Source organism: Strix uralensis, chromosome 17, assembly GCF_047716275.1.
Source record: "Strix uralensis isolate ZFMK-TIS-50842 chromosome 17, bStrUra1, whole genome shotgun sequence".
NCBI classification, from domain to species: domain Eukaryota; kingdom Metazoa; phylum Chordata; class Aves; order Strigiformes; family Strigidae; genus Strix; species Strix uralensis.
The window spans coordinates 14,088,823-14,108,755 of NC_133988.1; the positions used below are offsets into that span (position 1 = coordinate 14,088,823).

Genomic DNA, 19,933 nt, shown 5'->3' on the forward strand with positions numbered 1-19,933 from the left:
GCCCTGACCTTTCTGTACTCATTAGTTGTGTGGGAATTTCTGTGCGTGTCCGCCACTGCTCATCTGAACTTGTGTGCATCTGCCAGAAATAGAATCACATGGCAGTGATTATGCCACGGGGCATAATCTTCCACATGGTTTTACGCAGAAAATACAGATGCGCAAATATCCGACCACGTAGGGCTGCACACCCAGGACCTACCCAGCTGGTGTGCAGTTTAAGGTGGTGTGTGTATATATATATTCATGCAGAAATGACACTGCAGAGCCAAGGTGCATGTGAGGAGAGGGACAGACTGCAGAAGTTCCACCCCAAGCACTTCGCTGCCTCGGGAGGGAACTTCCCACACACACGGCCATGAACCATTTGGGCACACGGAGCCGCGTGCGGACATACTGCACAAAAATTCCCCCAGCTCCACGCACCCTCTTTTTTCCCCAAAAAATCCACCGAGGCACATTGCCATGGTCCGCCGGAGCACACACAACTTCTGGTTACAGACGTGTTTCCAGCGCCCCCGCCATGTTCCTTCACACAGACACACACGCATGTGCACACGGCTCCAAACATGCGGACGGACACACACGTGCGTGCGTGCGTGCGTCGTGTTCATACGCGGCGGCACGTGCACCCCGTCCTACGAAACCCGCGCGTGCACCCACGCTGCCCCTCGCGCACGCGCCCCCCGCCCCGCCCGCTCTTCCCGCTGTGGGCGGGGCCGTTGCCCGCGCTGACACCCCCCCTGTTGCCATAGCGACGGGCCGGGCTGCCGCAGCCGCACCTGCGCCTGCGCCGCCGCCCCCGGTCCCGGCTTCCCCCCTCCCGCTTCCCCCCCTCCCCACACGCACCCCGCGGCCGGTAAGTGCCGGCCCCGCGGGCCGCCCCTCGGCTCCTTCGGGCTGGTGGTGGTGAGGGGCGATGAGCGTCGGCTGACCCGGCTGCGAGGGGTTGGGCGGCCCGGTGCGCCTGCGGCGGGAGGGAGCCGGCTCGGCACCGCCGCGGAGGGCTGAGCAGGTGAGGGGCCGGGGAGAGGCGGCGGCCCCGGCCGAGGGGGCGCGGGGGGGGTTACGGCACCCTGGGCCAGCCGGGGCGGCGTTAACGGCGGTTAGCGGCATCGCTGCTCCGTGAGGGGGCTCAGGCCTTTCCCCGCCCTCACGCGCACCCCGCTCTCTCCCCGGCTGTCTCCTGCGCGGCCCCGGGCCCGCCGGGGAGACCCTTCCCGCCCACCGCGGCGTTGTGAGGCGCGTCCGTCCCATCTCGTCCCCCCGAAGGCGGGGGAGGGGGGGGGAGGGTGTCGGGGCGCCCCTCTCTGCGTTAGGAACGGGGGGGAATGGTCGCGGTCCTGCGCCGGCTGGAAAAGCAGCGGCTCCGGGGAGGAAGATCCCCAGCCGCGGCGGTGCGGCGAGGGCAGCCCCCTGGGCCGCCCGCTGTAATGCGGCGAGGAGCCCGGGGGGTGGGCGGGCTGGGCTGCTCCGGCACCGGTGTGCCTGTCTGTCCGAGGGGGTGTTGGCGCTGGACCAAAGTGCCTCTTTTTCTCTCTTAAGAGCATAAAAAGCCCCTTTTCTGGTCACTAGAGCAGCAGAGGAGAAAAGGGGTTATCCTGCAGCTCACTTTACCCCTTATCTTTCCGTTTCTGCTGGCAAGGACGTTTCTTTAATTTCTGGTTGCGAATGTATCCTAGCTCAGGAGGGAGCGGTCCGCCCATTCACCTCGCAGCCCAGCGTCCCTCTGCACAATTCAGATAGCCTTCGGTGGAGCTGCTGACTCCCACCCGCACCCGCTGGGGCAGGTTTTACATCGCATCCTCTTTCATCCTTCACAGTCTCGTTTTGGGCGGTACGTTTTCACTTTAGAAAGTGCCAACAGTGTCGTTTTCATGAGTAACACGGGGCCTGCAAAGAGAAGATGGAGGGATGGATGGATGGATGGATTGTGTACGTTTTGGAGTGGGTAGGGAGTGATCTTCATTTGAGATGAGATTTTTCCTTCTGAGGAGAGTGCCTGGCACTGGTGGATATGGCAGCAAAGAAGTGCAGGGCGTCCTCAGACATGGAGATTCTTCCAGCCGCATAGATGCTCTGTTTCCACACGCAGGACACGGGGTGGGACAGCAGGGCGGAAGGAGGGGCCCTTCCCACCGCGGACAGCAGTGGTATGCGTTTGAGTTGGCCTTATTACATTGTGTAAAGCTGAGACAGTGAAGGTAAATAAAAACACAGAAGCTGAGGCAGCCCCGAGGGTGGAATTGTCCATTTTGATCTGCATTGCAGGTGCATAAGCATCCAGGGTGCTTCTTGGCTTTGCCTAGATGGTAAGATGCTTAAGCTTAAAAAGCTCTATTGATGCTTTTGCAATATTGATGCTTTAATTAAAACAAACGAACAAACAAAAAACCCCAGACAAATGGAGGTGACTCTACATACAGTGCCTTTTTCCATATAACTTACTCATTAATGAATGTAATTCTGTAGTGCTTTATTGTAACTGAACCTCTAGGAGACAGACATTTATGCTCTTAAACTGCACACTGCTTTTTGATTTGAGTGTTTAAAGGAAGTGCTTTATAATCAGGTAATAGCAGACTTGTAACATTGTTAATTTTTCAAGCTTTTGGTTGTACTGAGGTTCCAGTAGTCATTAAGTGAAACAACAAAGATCAGGAGGTCATAACAGAGGAAAGTGTCAGCTGCTTCAGTAGAAAAAAAGAATATTGGCAGAACTAACGCGTAACTGCTTGTTTTCAGACTATTACCATACTTCTGCTTAGTATATCTGTAAAGTTTCTTCCCCCATCCCCTTAGGAAGGACGAAGGTCTCATGACCAGTCCAAATGCTGTATGTAGTTTTCAGTCCAGTAGTTGTTGCAAACTCTAGAATAGCAATCTGTTTTCATTCCTTAAAGTAGTTTCCTTTACTTGAGATTTCAGATATAACTGCATACTTTCAGGGCTTTTTTTTTTTTTAATGCATTCTGTCATTGGAGTTATAAAAATCAAACTGTTCCTCTATGTGCCCTAATTCAAGAGGTTATAGGTATTAAGGATAATGTATTTGTTCATCCAGATCTACTACATTAGTCAATCCCTTAACAGCAGCAGGCAGAAGAAAAACTCCCCACTGCTATTATTCCAGAATGTGGACCATAACGCAAAGTAAAATATTTCTTGAACATTATAAACAGTATAATAGAGGGAATACAGTTGTAATAAACTAGTTTGCAAGTTTACTTTTGCTACTGTGTTAGACTCTCATTTCTAGGTGTCTCACTACTTTTCTATGGCTTAAAAAATGGTGTTTTAAAGTAGCAAAACTTTGAAGGATTGCTTTTATATCCTCAGGATTCACAATGTATTGCAATACTTGTGTGAACAGAATACTGTTGTGTAATTCATCTTTTTACTCAAGTTCATGTTTAACCTCAGTTTGCATAGTAAAGTTTAAAAAAATGTAGCAAATGGTAGTTACTTTGTACAGAGAACGGACACCTTCATCTTTCTGAAACTTTATAATGCTTAAGAAATTTTTTTGCTGACAAGTGACACTTTCTGTATATATTTGTGTATCATATGTGTGTCTCTTAGTAACTAACAGTGGTGGCTTTTGATGAGCAGTGATTTACTGAAAAATCCGTGTGTTGAGTAACTTGATGCTTTAGTGGAAATAAAGTTAAGTGTGTTCTGACTAGATCAAGGGCGTAGCTCTTCCTACTACTGGTTTGAAAAGCAAAGCCACAGATGAAGAAAGGAATGATCTAAGGATTTTGGTGCTGAAAAAAAGATAGGTGCATGAAAGGTCTCTGGTTTGGCTTTCTGCAGCCTTTTTCGTGAGCTGCAGCACAGAGTAAAACATGGTGAATAGCTGTGAAACATTGAAAAGCATCGACATAGGTCTGTGTACCTTACTGCAGGTTCCACACTGTTGTTATTGATGGAAATATGCTGCAATAAGCTAATATTGTGTAACCATAACTGGTATTGTTGGAACAGTCTCTGGCAGAGCTTGTCCTGTCTCTGGGAACAATGGTACTGAGTGCTGCTGCCCAGCGCCGGGGTGGAGTTGAGGCGGGGAGGGTGCCCTTTGTTCCGGCAGAAATCTTATCGCTAGAGCTCTGGTTTCCTTTGCATCTGCAGCGTGCCGAAACAAACTCTCTGCTCCTTTCCTGCGCACTAATCTAATGCAGTATGTGAAAAAGCAGATTAGGATAATTAATAGTGCATTTGGGAGAGCCAGGTTTGAATGTTAGCCTGCCGGTTGCTACCTGCTGTACCTCACCTCCAATTCCTTCACTTGCTTGATGAGACCTGGCAACCGTCATATATCTGGCTATAGTATCTTCAACGAGTGTGTGCCTGCTTAGTCTGTGCTCATTTTTAAGTGATATAAAAATGGTCTTCCTCTAAAGAAGGATGTCCAGCAGTGTGATAATGGGCGCTAGTCAGTATCTCCATGTGATCAGTGAATAATTTTGTCTAATAATGTTTTATGATTATCTACCAGCTCACTTCTCCTGGTAATGTTAAAGAGCATGGTACTATAAATGGGAGCAATACATTTATTTACTACTAAAAGTTAGAGGCATGACAAAACACTGCTGAAAACAGTGTCCTTGGAGTGTATCAGAACTCCTGCAAGCTGTTTGTTTGGGTATTTTTAAATAATCCTTGAAAAAAAAGCCTTTTATTTGGATAGCTGTTTCTTTCCTGCTACTGAGGAGCATGTTTGCTCTCATTTCACTCCTAGAAAACCTTTGGTTTGTACTTAAAATGTTAAAATATGTTGCTGCTTGTTGGTCTTAACTATTTGAGTGAGAGGCAGGATTTAAGATCGATGTTAGTTAAAAACACAGCTTGTCTAAAAACTGTAAAATTTCGTGGCTTCTCCCTAAACAGAATGATAACTGCCTTAGAAAGGCTGAAAATATGCCAGGGAACAGTAGCTCCCTGTAATCGGAGTCAGTGCCCAGAGGGAGGGCACAAAAGGTGCAGTGTATCGCATCTCTGGAGTAGAGGTGTCGAGCTTAGGAAGTGTCCATCTGTGCGGAAAAAAAATCGTGTGAATGATGTCATTAGCAGCAGGTTTCCTTTGTAATGAAAGTACGTGTGCTTGTTTGCTTTCCATTCCTCATGAAAGCTTGATTTAAGCTGTATACAGTTTTATTATCTCAGTTTGAGATACCCAAGTTATGTAAGTAAGAGTATAAAGCATCTTTGTTTGAAATTCTTTGTCTTGCCATCCTATTTACTTAAAAAAAAATGCAAACAGCTCATCACCACCACTAAATTTCCTTCATCAGCATCTCTCAAAACCTTTACTTTAGCAAAGTGGAGACCCGTTTTTGTATGTTTGATGTTAGTTGCTGTTCTAAAATAACAAAATCAATGGCTTATGAAACACCATCACAGAGTGCATTAGAGAAAAGCATACTACTCAGCCTGTTAAACTTGCCTGAAAAATAGTTGTGCTATTCTGCAGAGTTGCTATTACAATAGCTGTTCTCTGTAAATGGATCCCTCCTAGGAGGACAGATTTATTTAGCTTGCTGCAAGGCTTCAGTGCCTTTTAATGTGTTTCACAAATATTCCAGGTAAACTCTCAAAAAGCATCATTTCTGCAGTTCTTGCAGTAGGAGCTCACGCTCAGAGGAGTGCCCAGAGCTGGCGCTGCTGCAGGAAGCAGTTCTGCCTGTACCACACCCCCAAGCTGGTTGCAGATTTTTTTTTATTATTATTTTTTTTCCCCCCACCTTCCCTATTAGGTGTCTGCAGTGCTGCATGGTGAACCTGTCGCCTGAAAAACAGCCAGTGGAAAAACAGGTTTGTTGTCAGCTGAACCAGTTCCCTGACCTGGTTCACTGAATGACCAGGAAGGTGATTTTGAAGCATTTCAGAAACCCAGCAGTAATTTCTTGCTCAGTATATGCACGTGGAAGGGGTGAGACAAAGTCACGCTAGGCTGGATAGCTAAATAGTTGCATGCCTGTGTGGCACGTGGCAGGTTATTTTCCTGTTATGGGGGAAAAAATGCCCAAGTCACTTGTGTGAAACCAGCATAGTAATTTTTTGGTTTGTGTTTCATTAAGCCTTCAGAACCTGGACATTTTTAAAATTGACACAAATACATTTACTTTGAGTTCTTGTGCGATTTCCATGTTACTGATTATAGAGAATAAAATTAAAAGAGAACAGGAAGTGTTCATAAGTGAATATTTGATAGCTGAAAAAAAACCCCCACCCTTGACTTTTCCATTGTATGATATTAATTCGAAGCATAAATTTGGAGTTATACTTAACATATCCTTGTACAAAAACCTCCCACAGCCCACCTTACTGGCTTAAGTCCTGATTTGGCTTTAACTGAAGCTGGAGAACTGTCTTAATGACTTTGAAAGAAATAGGATCAGGCTCATTTTTATGTGTAACATTGATACTGTGTTAATCTGGGGGAATTGAATATTAATTTCACTCCCCTTCTGATAAAAGAAATTTGCTTTAGTAGAATAATATGTATCTTTGCCATATTATAACTGACTAGTTGTGATTGGGGTGCAGTTTGTGTTCTGTGACTTTGATGGAGATTATATTAAAATAACAAACTATTTTATCCTCAAAATGAAAGGGTGAATAAAATAGAAAGGCCAGGCATCAGGAGCGTGTGCTAGAAAGCAGAAGAGAACCAACCTGTTCCTCTAAATTACGATGTAGCTTAATCATGAGGGCGTTTATTGTCACTTTAATAAAAAATAAAATTACACGGACTTCGTCATCGTTAAAGCGGTTCTTCTGAAGTAATTGGTGTTATTTAGATTATACCTTCTTTTTTTCCCCTGAAGTGAATTATGCCCAAATTACATCATTTTCAGTGCTTTCTGCCAAAGTGAGCTGTACCTTCTTGACAGCTGTACAGCCATAGCATTGGATACCCTGGTATTGGCCAGAGTAACTGTATCTGATTAAAGTGCCACTGCAGGACCATTTGTTTTGATTCTCTAATAGTCTCTGTCACAGTAGTGACCTTAACATCTGATTACTTCTAGTCTGCTTCCATTGTGACAGCTCTGGGGTTGGGTGGTCTCAAGGACGGAGAAAACTGAATTATTCCTGTCAGTCCTCGTGACTTCAGGTAAACAGTCAGGCACGTTAGCAGTCAGTGATTTCTGTGCAGAGTACCAGCTTGTTCATTTACAGCATCTGGAAGAATGAAATCGTTGCTACCAGGAGTGTGTCCACTTAATTGTTCCTCCTGCTGCCATACCAATTGCTGTTGGAGTAACAGAAAATTATTTTCTTACTAAAATACTAAAACCTGTGCTTCCTCAGGGACATTCAGAGATTAACTGTGAAGAGTCTGCAGAATCTCTGATCAGAAAATGAAGGGGAAGCAGGGCAGAGAAACAACTGAGTAAAATAGCATCGAAAAGCATTAGAAATAGAAAAGGAGCTGAGAAAGCAAAATCATATCCTTCCTCTGGGAGGAGAGTGGCATGTTTCCTTCTTCCCCTTAGTTGTCTCCAGGAAAGTACTCCTAATATTGCTTGGCTTAAAAGACAAAAACTAAAAGAATATGAAAACAAGTTACTGGGACAATAATTACATGTAAGTATTGTTATACTTTAACACAGAAGGCAGAGGAAGAGGGGGATAGAGTTGCTGCTGTAAGATGTGCTCGTTGCTGATGAGGGAGCACTGGAGAAGGGGAGAGACATTCAGAAGGCGGCTGTGTAGGCCTAGCATATAGTCTGAAAAGTGTGGCTTCAGGAAATATTGAACTAGTTAGAGTGGTTTAGTCTAATGCAGGGACGAATGAGGGGCGAGCATAAATCTGAAACTGTGTAATAGGCTGTTGTTAAATTGTATTATTGCCGGATCTACATTAGTAGAAGTATAATGGTATTGGGTGGGGTTAAAGCAAATGTCCAGGCAGAAAGATAGCAAAGCCCTCAAGCTGGCTGTGGAGGTGGCAGGGTTTTCTTTATTATGTCCTTTGAAATAAGCTGAACAAACACTTTGGGGATGGCATGTGTCTCTGGAGATGGAGAGCTGATCTAAGCAAAGAACTGCTAAGTGTTAGTTGGGCATTTTATCATTGGAACTACATTATTTTAAAGTGTTTGGTCAGTTCAGTGACAGTCTTTAAAATGGGGACTGGCTAAAACTTTCAAGGTTCTTCCAAGAAGACTCCTGTGTCCTTCATTAGTTCTTGTATTTTGTATAGCATACAAAAAGCATTTTGGCAGTTTTGTCACATTTTGAGGGGGCACTGGCTAGACACCAGTTGAGAGGAAAATGCTTGCCTGCCCATAGATGATTCAAGAAGATTTGGATATGTGTTGGCAGAGAGCTAAAGCAGCTTCTCAGGTGACAGTCACCCCATCCATGTAAAAGGAGGTTATTCTGTTTTATTTAGTGGATACAAAACAGGAATGAAAATGTTAAATAACTGAGGTTGTTTGGGCTTCGTTCCAGTAGCCTCCTTTGGACGGTGTCTAAAGTCATAGATTAGCATCTCCCTCCTCTTATCTTGCAATGGGGTATAGAGATGCTCTGATTTTGTACAAAGGCACCTAATACACAGCCAGATGCTCATTGCCTTGAAATATTTTGAACTCTATCCAGATCAGAAAATGCCTGGAGCCTGCACATCATCTGCAAGGCAAGATTTGGCTCTTAAAATGTTAGTGGATTTTTTTTTTTTTTTGTGGTGAGCATGTGATGAAGTTGCATTTTGGAAGCTCCTGTTTAATATTTCTAATTTCAACTTAAGGTTAATTTTTTTGTTCCCTTTTTAAGGGAACATGCACTAGTAAAAGAGACAGAGCAGTTCCTTTTTAAGGTGAGCTTAGAAGAACATTAAGTTACCTTCTCCTCTTCACTGAAAGATGAGGTGAGGTAGGTGCAGCAAGGATTAAAGTGTTGTACTTCATGTTCCCAAGGGAATGTGTTTAATTCATTCCATTTGTTCCTTCTAGACTATGTCAAAGAGAAATTGTGAATCCATTGTTTGGAGGACTTGAGCTCAATCTTTGAGCTATATCTAGAAGTATTCGGTGATGGTGGTGATCCTGAGAAATAAGAAACTTTGCATGTTTTAAGGGTCAAATACAGGATGCCACCCCGATAAAGCTTGTGTAACTGTTGGACGCTGTTGGTGTTTAGCACAAGCCTTATTGTGAAAGAGGGGGTGTGTTACCCTTGCTGTGTTGAACACTGCAGTGCCCCTTTTAATGTTTTATCATCCTTATCAAATGTCATATGCATTCCTAGTGGGAGTTTGCCTAGCTCTGCATTGCACAATTCCTTTTGTATAAAAACATGGCAAACCTTTTTTTGTTGTTTTAAGTTGCTTTGGAGACAAGGGGAAAGGGGGAAGAACCATAGTGACGTAACTATTCTGTGGTGTATGCAGTTGCAGCTTCTTCCCAGCCTTGGCTTGATTCATCTGAGGAAATCCAGCCAGGAACTGGTTGCTGAGAGCACTGTCCCACCGATTTCCATGGTGAGAGAGTGAAGGTTGCTCATCTATTAAGGGCTCAGTTGACTTCTGCATTTTGCAATTTCTCTTGTGCTTTTTGATCATAGCCTTATTCTTGGCTGCACGTTCTTTCTTGTTTCAGGGAGCAGGAGATTAAATCAGTCTAGTGCAATCCCAGAACTGCTTTATAGGATTTCCTTTTTGAAACACCAATGGGAGATGTACCTGAATAGATTTTTTTTTTTTCTTTAAACTGACCCCTCCCAAGACCATGTTTTCTGTAAGATCTCAGCTGCCCATGAGAACAGTTGTTGGATGTGATTTGTGGCTGTGCATGCTACATACCAAGAAACAGGGATAAGAATTGTTCAGGAACTTGGAGTAGCTGTAAATCCCACTAACCAAATTCCCTGGAACTAAGTCAAAGCATCTGCATACAGAAGTGGTGAGAAAATTTTCATCAAATTGTATTAAAAGAAACGATTATTTCTTTTTAATTATATTTGTTTCTTTTTCATTACATCTTCTGAGTCTGTTCCCATTTTAAAGACTTTGACTAAAATTGTATGGTTCAGTAGGTCTCACTTGCAACGTATCCTATGAGCTGCTGACAAATTTGAGACTAACATTAAATAAAATGTTTTATGTAATTGTAGCAGCTTTCACTAATGGTATACCTGAGAATGCAAAATTAAAGGGGTGCTGTTAACTTATGATAGCTTTTTCAAGTTTCAATGCATGGCTTTACATTAACAACTGTCACACAAGTTTTTGGCTTTAAAAATTATTTTATATTTTTTTGCATGGTGTCCTTTGATATTTACCTGACCTAAATAAACAAGGAAGTTGATTAGTTGTAAAGTGCTATAGAATGTACAAAATATGCAAACTGACTGTAAGTGGGGAAAACAGAAATAAAAGCTGTCAGTGTTTCAATAATCCAATTATTCAAAGAAAACTATTTGTATAAAACAACTTCCCAGTCATAAATCAGCATATTTTCATGCTGCCACTTCTTTAAAACTCTACCACCCTGCAAAACACTGTTTCAGCCAGTATGCTTTGAATTGAAATACATGATTTGGGTGGGCTTTATAAGAGCATAATCACACTAAATCATAACAGTTTGGACAACAAACAGCACTGCGTCTCTGTGGACGCAAGTAATGTCCCCTCTTGCCCTGTCCTGCGAAGCAGCGTGGATGGGAGCCTCCAGGAGGGTCACAGCCAGGAGGTCTACTTCTGTCCCCTGGTTCTGTCCCTTTACAAAATACACGTGGTGTCTCCTGGCTCTTGAAGCTCTTTATTCAGATGTCTGAAGAGACTTCTCTGACCCAAAACCAGAACAATTGCCAGAGCAATTCTGTGATGTCATGCTGAGAGGGTTTTTCCCTCCTTTTAACCCCATGTTTCTGATCTTCAGAAACGGTCTCTTTGGTAAACTTGCCCAACAACAAATCAATTGGCTAGACTGTTGGCCTAACTTACTGTATATTCTATCCATATTTTCAATCTTTTTGTGCCCAATTCAGTTGTATTAATTCTAGGGCCATAAACCAATTCTATATTATTCTGGAAAAATAAACATTTTCTCTTTAGCTGGCTTCTGCTTTGGTATTTTGGCCAGCTTTTTCATTAGGCACTGGCTGAAAAAGTTCCTACAGAGAAAAATATTGCTGAACTTAGAACTGGGTGAAATGCAGGTGATCCGTGGGTATCTGAGAGCTATTCAGACTGCAGGTGTGAATTCTTTTTCTTCCCTCATTTGTGCAATAGAAATTTCATTGTAAGTTTGGCTGCAAAAGCAATAAAAAATATTTTTAATATTGTGCTAATGAGCTTGACAGATAGTTGACAGATAACAGATATTCAGTTGAAATCTATTTAATCCAAATCTCAGACCTGAGTAATAGTAGGTCTACTTTTGTGTTTTAAGATTTGGTGTGAAGTAGTACAAAGTGAATAGTGGCTTGGAATATTTTGTTGTTAATACTAATTTGTGCCATTCTAAGCAGATTTTGTAGCAAAGGCATCTCTGTATGGTGACTGTCTATGCAAGACCCTTTCCCCTTGCCCTGTTTCTGAGGTAGGCAGATTTGGCTGTTTCCCAGAGCGCACACGCACGGATTGCCCGGTGTTGATGTGTGCTGTCTAAACAGACGTGACAGCGCGGGGTAGAGCGGGCTTTGAGCTGGAGCTGCTTCCCATAAATTCTGCAGAAGCTGTGACTTTACCATAGTGGCCTTCCCTTTCCTGTGAAGGAAAGGAGAGCAGGCAGGCAGACAACCAGGCTGCAGCGAGGAAGGAAAGCATAGGAGGGTTGCAGAGGGCTTGTGGGAAAGTCAGCGCTCAGATCCTTTATCCTCCGAGGAGAGAAACTACTTAGTGCAGAGGGGCTGCAGCTAATGTTCAGAGTGGATTGCTTTAATTGCTCTCACTGATTAATGTACTGGTGCTGCAGGGAAGATGATGCTCTGCTACTGGTAATTTTTATTTTCTTCCTAAGCCTATAAAACTAGCCTGCCTCTGATTTCTTTTTTTTTTTTTCCTTCAGAGTAGGTAATTCTTGTGTGATCTTTAAGATGCAAGAGATCAAGGTGAAAAAACAGCTGAGATTAATAGTGATGGCCTTGTTTTGCTTTTTCTAACATTCAGAAACTAGTTTTTAAAAAACACATTGCAAGGACTGAGTTATAAACACTGTTGCTTTTTCTGTTCAGATTATAGTTACAGGGTAAAGCGACCGTTAGTAACCATGGTGATAGTAAAGGCTTCGGGATATTATGTGTAGGCAGTTCTTTCACCTAGCACTGTCAGTGCTTAGAGTTTCTTCTGGAAAATACATTCCTTGACTAAAAATCCCTTCTGAGCCGTGGTGTTCCACGCAGCCTGAGCTCCAGCTATGGTGAGGACATGACTTTTGCAGATTTTATTCTGCTGTCGTATTCAGTCGGTAAGAGTATATGGTCACTTAAGAAATTGGATGATTCGGTAAAGCTTCTGTGTGAAGTCAGCTTTGCAAACAAGATGATGTCACTTTGAAAATGTAACACAGCTAAAATGTCATCAATCTTTAAAATGAACGGTGCCCCACAGTAATTGCTGTGGACTGTGTAGTCTGTCCTGAAATAGCCCTCGGACTGTGGGCGGTGAGGGGGCCCCAGTGTGGCAGTAATGGAATGTCCCAGTGCATCAGCTCAGACGAGCAGTTCCTCAGAAGTTGTAGAGCAAGAGTCTGTATGCACAACTCTGTTTATTTCCTATTTAGTCAACCCAGAAACCTCTTTTTAGAATATTTTTGGTCCATGATTTTTGCTCATTTGCTAGTGGTGGTGATTGTGAAATGACCCGTTCCTCTCAGAGCACCAGCTGAGGCTGTTACTCTCGTTCTTCTTGAGCACTGAATTTAATCTTTGATCTCTGTTATAAAGTAACCAAGAGCTCTGGTTTGCCCCTTGCACAGAAGTGGATTCTTTGAAAGACTTTTATGCCCTCACTTTATTTTTTTTACAATCAAATACCTGCTTCTGTAGGGGTCAGTCAGTTGATGATGATGTCAGTTAAGGTCATGAGTGAAATCAGGAAGGCTCTGTGTGTTTCCCCCTGCAACCCTCCAGGTGCTTCAGTGCTTTACCAGGGTGCAGGAGCAGTGGCTCTGGTGCTCTTTGGGGGAATAAAAACTATAAATGCAGGGCTGTGTTATGTTTAGGAATGACAAAAGTGTGTTACTTTCTCTAAGTGTATGCTCTACCAATTTTAAACTTGTAGAATCAAATTTTTGTCATAAAACTACATACCAAAAAGAGCCCAATGGAGGACACTTGGCATGGCAAGATGAACCCGTTAAGGTGCCCATGAGGCAGCCATGGGCAGAATTAAGTTCTGTCTTATGCACATATGGTCCTGTAAATACAGTCCGTAGTTGTAATGCCATAGCATATGGTTGTCCAGGCAATGGCAGTCCTGAATCTTTACTTATCTTTGTAACCTAAACACTGTAATTGTTTTTATAAAACTACACAGATAACTGATTTTAGCCTTTCATACTGTAATGACAGAGCTAATGCTCCTCATGCATCAACAGTGTTTAACCCAGCGTTGTAACCAATTTATCAGTCTCGCTAGCTGATTCATCAGTCTCCCTCCTGCTTGGCTGGATCCCGTGGCAGCAGGAGAGGGCTGCTGTGCCCCCCAGCCCGGGCAGGCCAGAGCACTGGCTGTGCACAGGGAGCACGCAGAGGCACCTCATAAACCTCTCATTGCTCCTGATGGTAGGCCAGGGGCTGTGACAGTTCCCTGTGCTGCTCTGTCCCCCAAAAAGTATATGTCTTGTCGTGGCTTGTGTAATTTCCACCCAGTATGTGCTACTGCTTGTCACCCTGGTGTCCCCATGAGCCTGACTCTCTAGAATTTTGTCTGTGCACCTATTTTTGTGCTGTTGTGCTCCTGAGGTGCCCAAGAAGGCTGGCTTCCCAGAGTTTTCAGAAAGCTCAAGCATGACAGCTTTCTTGCTAAAGAAATTTAAAGTATAGTAATGTGGCGTTATTAAGGACATACATTTCTGGAAAGCTCTTCATGTGTAGAGCCAGCAGCCTCTCTAAACCAGCTGTGGGTGGAGCAGCACCGTGCACCCTAGCTGTCGCAGCGTGGCGTGCTCTGTGTGTGCGGGGGGGGTAACGATCACACCATGAAATTCAAGAATACTAAAAGCATACCTGAGCAATTCTGTGCTTGGAGGCTGCAGGAGGACTGCATGCTGTCATCGTTGCTTTTTCTCATTAGTATACTTATTTTAGAGTTGAAATTTCACTAGGAAAGAGGACAATAAACAAAATTGTGTCATGACAGACTTGGTGACCAGATCTCACTGGGGACCTGGTAACTCCTGTTAGTGCTTGTCTGGGTGCTCCTCCAGGTGCTCCTTTAAATGTCACAGCGTGTGCTTCTGCACGGGAAGCATCTGGCTGTGCCTGGTGCCAGGAGCTATTTTTACCTCTCCATCAGGGAATTCATTTGGGAGTCTATCTCCAGCTCCACCAGACAGATGTTGCTCTGCTGTTTGGCCTGTGGGTATATGTAAAACCATTGTTCCTTATCAGGAGCAGTAGTAACACTGGCAGTGCAGGGGTCTTCAAGATGCCTCTCGGCACCATATGGTTAATCATTTCTGTCTTTATTTGAGTCTGAGCACTGCTGCAGTCCAGGCCTAGTTTTGTAAGGCTGTTCTGCAAGGAAAACCCAGTGGTACAACAGTTTTTCAGGTACTCATAACCAGAGCAAGAAAAATCTGTTTGTTTTCTCTTTAAATGAAGCATTGTCCTTGTCAGTTGTCTTGTTCTGTGGCATCGAGGCTGACACCAGTCTCTGGTGCCGTGGGGCCCGCGCCGGGTCGGATTCTGAGGAGACGCAAGAGCAGCCAGAGCTCGCTCCCACACAGGCCCCAGTGAGTGCACTGGGCTGAGGTGCCCCAGAGCAGCATGTCTGGGCCCAGCTGCGTGTCAGAGTCCCTGTTCTGTGTTTCTCTTTAGAGATGGTGCGTTTTAGTGCTTCTTGTCCAGGGATGTTACTAATTCCTGTATCCCTGGAAGTAACTGGAAAACCCCCAACAAGACAGAGGGACATACTAGCCCATCCCTCAGAACTCCACTTTTATCTTGTAACAGGATTAGTGACTTCGTCTGTCTGAAGTTAACCCTTAAAATGTGTTAACTCCAAACAAATGGGTTCCCTACACTGCTCTGGCCTAGAGTATAATTAGGCTTTCTATGAATTTAGAGCACTTTCAACTGAAATAGTCATGAACTTTTTGTGGCATGTGCTTGGTTGTGTATCAGTTCATTAATAGTAGAATTCAGCTGTTCCTGCTGACCGTGGCTGTAGTGAGGATCTTTGTACGTGCAAGATAACTCACTGTTACAATTCTGCACCTGTTTACTGGCAGGGTAACTGCATGTCAGGATGGCAACTTCAAACCTGGAGAACCAGCTGCAGAGTGCCCAGAAGAATCTGTTGTTTCTCCAGCAAGAACATGCCAACACGCTGAAAGGCCTGCACGCCGAGATCCGCCGCCTGCAGCAGCACTGCACAGGTAGCTGGGAGAGCTGCCGATTCGGCGCTTACCTCTTCTCACAGGAATGGAGTAACTGCTTCCTGCTGCAGCAGTGAAACCTCAGCAACGAAGCCCAGCACCAGGGCACATGTAGGGTGACCAGCCTGTATCTCGGGGCACAGCTGTGTGATTATTAAGCAAAGATGTCACCTGACATTAAGCAGTGTGTTACCTGGTAGTTTCAGTTGGTTTATAGATTTGATAATTTGCAGTTGATTTCCTATTATTGCTTCAGGTGGGGGGGAATAGTTAGTTCTGTTTTTATTGATGTATGCCATTGTAAACATGCTCACCAGGTGGTGTATGGGGTAGACGATGATCTAACAAACACAAACAACTTTTTTCCTCAGATTTAACCTATGAGCTGACTGTAAAGAGTTCAGACTTGTCAGGTAAGGAATACATAGCATTTTTCTTTTAATGTTCCTGTTAAACTTCTGCATCTTTTTCAATGTTTGTATTTTCTCCATTACAACTGGGTGAGAATACTTTGCGCTTGGCGTGTTGACTGTATAAATTCTAAAGGCATGAGTAGTTTTCTACTTTCCAGACTTACTGTTATTTAGGAAGTAAATGTCACAAGTTCTTTACCAAGGTCACACAGGAAATCTTTGAAAGAGCCAGGAGTGTAGAACTGCTGACTCCTCTCTCTCACTAGACAGTTCCCTGCACGCTGTATGGGAACAGAGGACATGAATTTTAGGGGCAGAAAAGTGAGACTATTATTAAAACTTAGCTGGTATTTTAATTGCACCATAAAACTTTTATATATGTATATTTTAATATATATAGAGAGATATATACACACACTAGATTCTAGTTGGTTTGGATGTATTATGTTATCAACAGGTGAAGCACAGGAATAAAATACTCCCTGGGAGTGACACACCCCACTCCCCAGATCAGGGATCGTGTGGGACAGACAGGATATGTATTGCAAATAAGAGAGAATATGGGCAAATTCAGCAAAGCAAGTGAGCAGCTTTGCCTGTGCTCAGTGTTATTTCTTGACGTTGCAATGTTGCTCAGAGGTTTTCTCTTATGGCTTTAGGATAGCAAAAGGAACCCTATTGCACTATTTTACTTAGTGGCTATTGTTAACTTGAAACACTTCTGCTTTTCCTATTCTTCTAGGAATTGGTAGTTCAAGAAGTGAAGAACTCAAAAGAAAGTGTGGAGATCTTGAAGCTCAGCTGAAAGTCAAAGAGGCTGAAAATAATGAATTATTGAAAGAACTTGAACAAAAGAATGCGATGATAATGGTGCTGGAAAACACTATTAAAGAAAGAGAAAAGAAGTACTTGGAAGAATTAAAAATGAAAAGCCATAAGCTCAACATGTTGTCGAGTGAACTAGAGCAGAGAGCGAGCACTATTGCTTATTTAACTTCTCAACTGCACGCTACTAAGAAGAAGCTGATGAGTTCAAGTGGGACTTCGGAGGGGACCCCTTCTGGCAGCCCCGTCCTGTCCAACTATAAGCCGTCCCCCCCCAAAGATAAACTGCCGGAGACTCCACGGCGCAGGATGAAGAAGAGCCTGTCAACACCGCTCAACCCCGAGTTCGAAGAGGCCTACAGAATAGGGTCGGAGAGCCGGAAGCTGCTGCTCCGAGAGCCTGTGGATGCCATGCCCGATCCCACGCCATTTCTGCTGGCCAGGGAGACGGCAGAGGTACATCTTATTAAGGAGAGGCCGTTAGTTATTCCGCCGATCGCTTCCGACCGTGCAGCTGGCGAATCGCACAGCCCTGCCCGAGAGAAGCCGCACAAGGCGCACATCGGGGTGGCGCATCGCATCCACCACGCCGCGCCGCCCCAGCCGCAGCCCGAGGTCGAAACGCTGGCGGTGGATCAGGTCCACGGCAGCAAAGTGGTCAGAAAGCACTCAGGGACGGACAGGACTGTCTGAGTAAAGTCACTGAACCGCTCTACTCTGTTGCTGTTTATGCACTGTGATCCTGTAGGATAAATAGCACCTGCAGTAAAGTTTCTTTTGATGCCCCATGCATGCCAAACTTCTTCCAGATACATCATGAATAATTACGCTCCTCTAACGAAACCCAGTAGGACTGTGTTCATACGGCAAGGTGTATAACTACTCGATGCTGTGGCCAAATCAGGGGTACCTGACCGCTTGCTTCTGAGCACTGCTCCATTTATTGCAACTACACGTGTGGACAAAGGCACAGGCTGCAGGCTGCGTTATTAATCAATATTAGTGAAAACAAACTTAACTATAAACCTGCAGTGATAACGTATTGGCTGTTGACGTTTGAACTCTCAGTGGTTCTTTTGTCTTCACTGTGTGTGTGAGCACTTCATACACAACACTCGCCTCCAGGACAAAGCCTTTCGCACAGTAGCATTGAAAATAGTGCAGACGTACGTACACTTCAGAATGAACTAAGGACATCTTTTCCTTCCCGGGCACGTGCTCTCGATTGCAAATTGTGTTCATAGTTTTTTTTCTTTCTCAAAATCCTGAGAGTCCCAGCAAGTGTTACTTGATTAATCCTAAATGCTTTGGTTTGTGGCTTTAAGGAAAAAATGGGGGGGGGGGGGGGGGGGATAAAGCACTCTCTTAAAGGGTTAGTGATCCTCACAGAAAGAGTATGAACACTGGGTTGGTTGTGGGGGGTTTTTGTTGTGTGTTTGGCTTTTGTTTTAACCTGAATGGCTCCATTATGTGTTTTACACTAGTCAGGACTCTGCACTTGTAGCACCTTCCATACTGGCTCAGAGCTCCTTTTCCAGGGAGAAAACGTAACTGGCTATCCAATATAGAAATGGTTCTTTATGCTCTAACCTGCACTTTTTTTGTAAAGGGATTATTTTTGTGTCCTGAAAAACCTTAGTCTTGTTCTGGGAATCAGCAGACAGTGCTGGCTTCTGCCAGCTTAGAAACCTGAGCTGTCCCTCTAAAATGTATTTAGTTTTAAATTTAAGTGATGTAACCAATTCACAGAGGAGGAGAACCTGGCGGATATGCTTAACTTTTATCCTTGTGGATTGGGATGGACTTGCCTTGCACTTGCCCTGATTCCCCTACTCCTTCCTAGTAAGCAACAGGTAGACCTGACAGCTGTTAAGACAACTTGATTCTTTTTTAATTATTTTTTTCCTAGGAAAGAAAGGCATACCACGAGCTGTGAGAGCATGTAACTTTGGGAAAGGAGCACAAATTTGACCATTTTTCTTAAATTCTGATCAGCGCCTCCAGCTCACCTCTGCTTCACTCTTGTCTGCAGCCTCTGAGTAGGACCAGCAAGAACCAACGGCTCCCAAATGCTGCTAAGCTTATGATGTGCCTTCAAAAACTCGGAACGCGTGAGCTCTGTGAAAGCTGATGAAGGATCCCTGCCTGCCCTCTTCCCTTCCCCTTGCCAGCTGTAGTCTGCCCCCCCCCTTAAGCTTTTTCTGCAGCTGTGTTGGTGTGTGTCTGTCTGGCAGCCTCCCCTGCAGAGGCGCTGGCAGGGTGACAGAAGCTGTTTCTCCCGTGCAGTGTGGCACCTCCCAGCAGGGCCGGAGAGGGTTTGAAGGTCCACTAGCCCTGCGGCCACCTGCCCCTGTGCAGCATCACCACTGGGAAGCCCGAGAGATGCTCTCCTGTGCCAGGCCTTGCCAGCTGGGGGTAGGATTTGTTTTGTGAATGGTGGGGGGGGTAGGGAAAAGCTGTGTGCCTGGAAAACGGTTGGTTAAAGCAAGTGTTATTGTGGGGTTTGCTGGTTTGAAGTGTTTTGCAGTAACCAGCAGTGGCTCTGGCTGCTGTGGTAGGTGTTGCCATATTTTTATGGCGAGCTATTGTATGACTGATCTCCCCTGCCGCTTGTTCAAGGATGATGGAAGGCACCGCTTCGAAGCACAGCAGAAGTGATGCTTTGGGCAATTAAAAACACTTCTTACAACCATATGGGCAAAGCTTAGTCTTTGTGTGTGCGAGACTTAACTTACCTATTACCTCTTTTGTGTACAGAGACCAGCTTGGAGCCTTTTTAAAAGGAAATGCAAATTATGAAAATAACACTTTTCAAATGTGTTTATTGATAGTACTAGCATGGTTGTATCACACTAGTTGAAGTCAGGTGTGCCTAAGTGAATGCTCTCTCACCTGGGGTGTGAATCTTTGCTTAGTTTGATCCCCCCAACAGTTGGATTCTAGTGCCAACTTCCAAGTGTCAGTCTGCGTTCAAGGTGAGACAGACACCCTGAAGGACCCAGTGGGAAATGTGCTTTGTGGTGTAGAGATCAGCTTCAAAAACAAGGCCAACACCCATCGCGTTCCTTCGCAGGGAGGTTGTGTACACGGGGGTCCGGAGGGTATTCTGAAAGAGAAGAGGAAAGGGGACATGGAGTA

General features: G+C 44.5%; 2 protein-coding genes across 5 annotated transcripts in view; one reads left to right on the forward strand and one right to left on the reverse strand.

Annotated features, from left to right (window-relative positions):
• The first annotated feature begins 825 nt into the window (after positions 1–825).
• CCDC92 (coiled-coil domain containing 92) lies at positions 826–19,489 on the forward strand. 3 transcript variants are annotated; one of them, XR_012631270.1, is made up of 5 exons: positions 826–1,015; positions 15,411–15,560; positions 15,929–15,970; positions 16,713–17,961; positions 18,705–19,489. XR_012631270.1 is itself a non-coding variant. In XM_074886897.1 (4 exons), the coding sequence occupies exons 2-4, from the start codon at positions 15,428–15,430 to the stop codon at positions 17,486–17,488; spliced, it is 948 nt and encodes a 315-aa protein (XP_074742998.1). In that variant the 5' UTR covers positions 826–1,015; positions 15,411–15,427; the 3' UTR covers positions 17,489–17,835. The 3 variants fall into 3 exon arrangements, 2 of the variants coding, with proteins under 2 accessions (XP_074742998.1, XP_074742997.1); XM_074886897.1 differs by lacking the exon at positions 18,705–19,489 and having other exon boundaries at positions 15,411–15,557; positions 16,713–17,835; XM_074886896.1 differs by lacking the exons at positions 826–1,015; positions 18,705–19,489 and adding an exon at positions 1,719–1,837 and having other exon boundaries at positions 16,713–17,835.
• Positions 19,490–19,597: 108 nt separating this feature from the next.
• Positions 19,598–19,933, reverse strand: part of DNAH10 (dynein axonemal heavy chain 10) — a 57,047-nt gene continuing 56,711 nt past the window's right edge. For both annotated transcript variants that reach the window (XM_074886906.1, XM_074886907.1), the window contains exon 78: positions 19,598–19,901. In XM_074886906.1, the coding sequence (XP_074743007.1) occupies positions 19,755–19,901 (147 nt within the window). In that variant the 3' untranslated portion in view covers positions 19,598–19,754. The remainder of the gene's footprint in view (positions 19,902–19,933) is intronic.

What these genes read in the sequence shown, in the direction of transcription:
- CCDC92 (XM_074886896.1), top strand. Translation starts at nt 15,428, where the DNA reads ATGGCAACTTCAAACCTGGAGAACCAGCTGCAGAGTGCCCAGAAGAAT. An exon ending in GCAGCAGCACTGCACAGGTA is followed by an intron (nt 15,561 to 15,928) that starts GCTGGGAGAGCT and finishes TTTTTTCCTCAG; the next exon opens with ATTTAACCTATGAGCTGACT. An exon ending in AAAGAGTTCAGACTTGTCAG is followed by an intron (nt 15,971 to 16,712) that starts GTAAGGAATACA and finishes CTATTCTTCTAG; the next exon opens with GAATTGGTAGTTCAAGAAGT.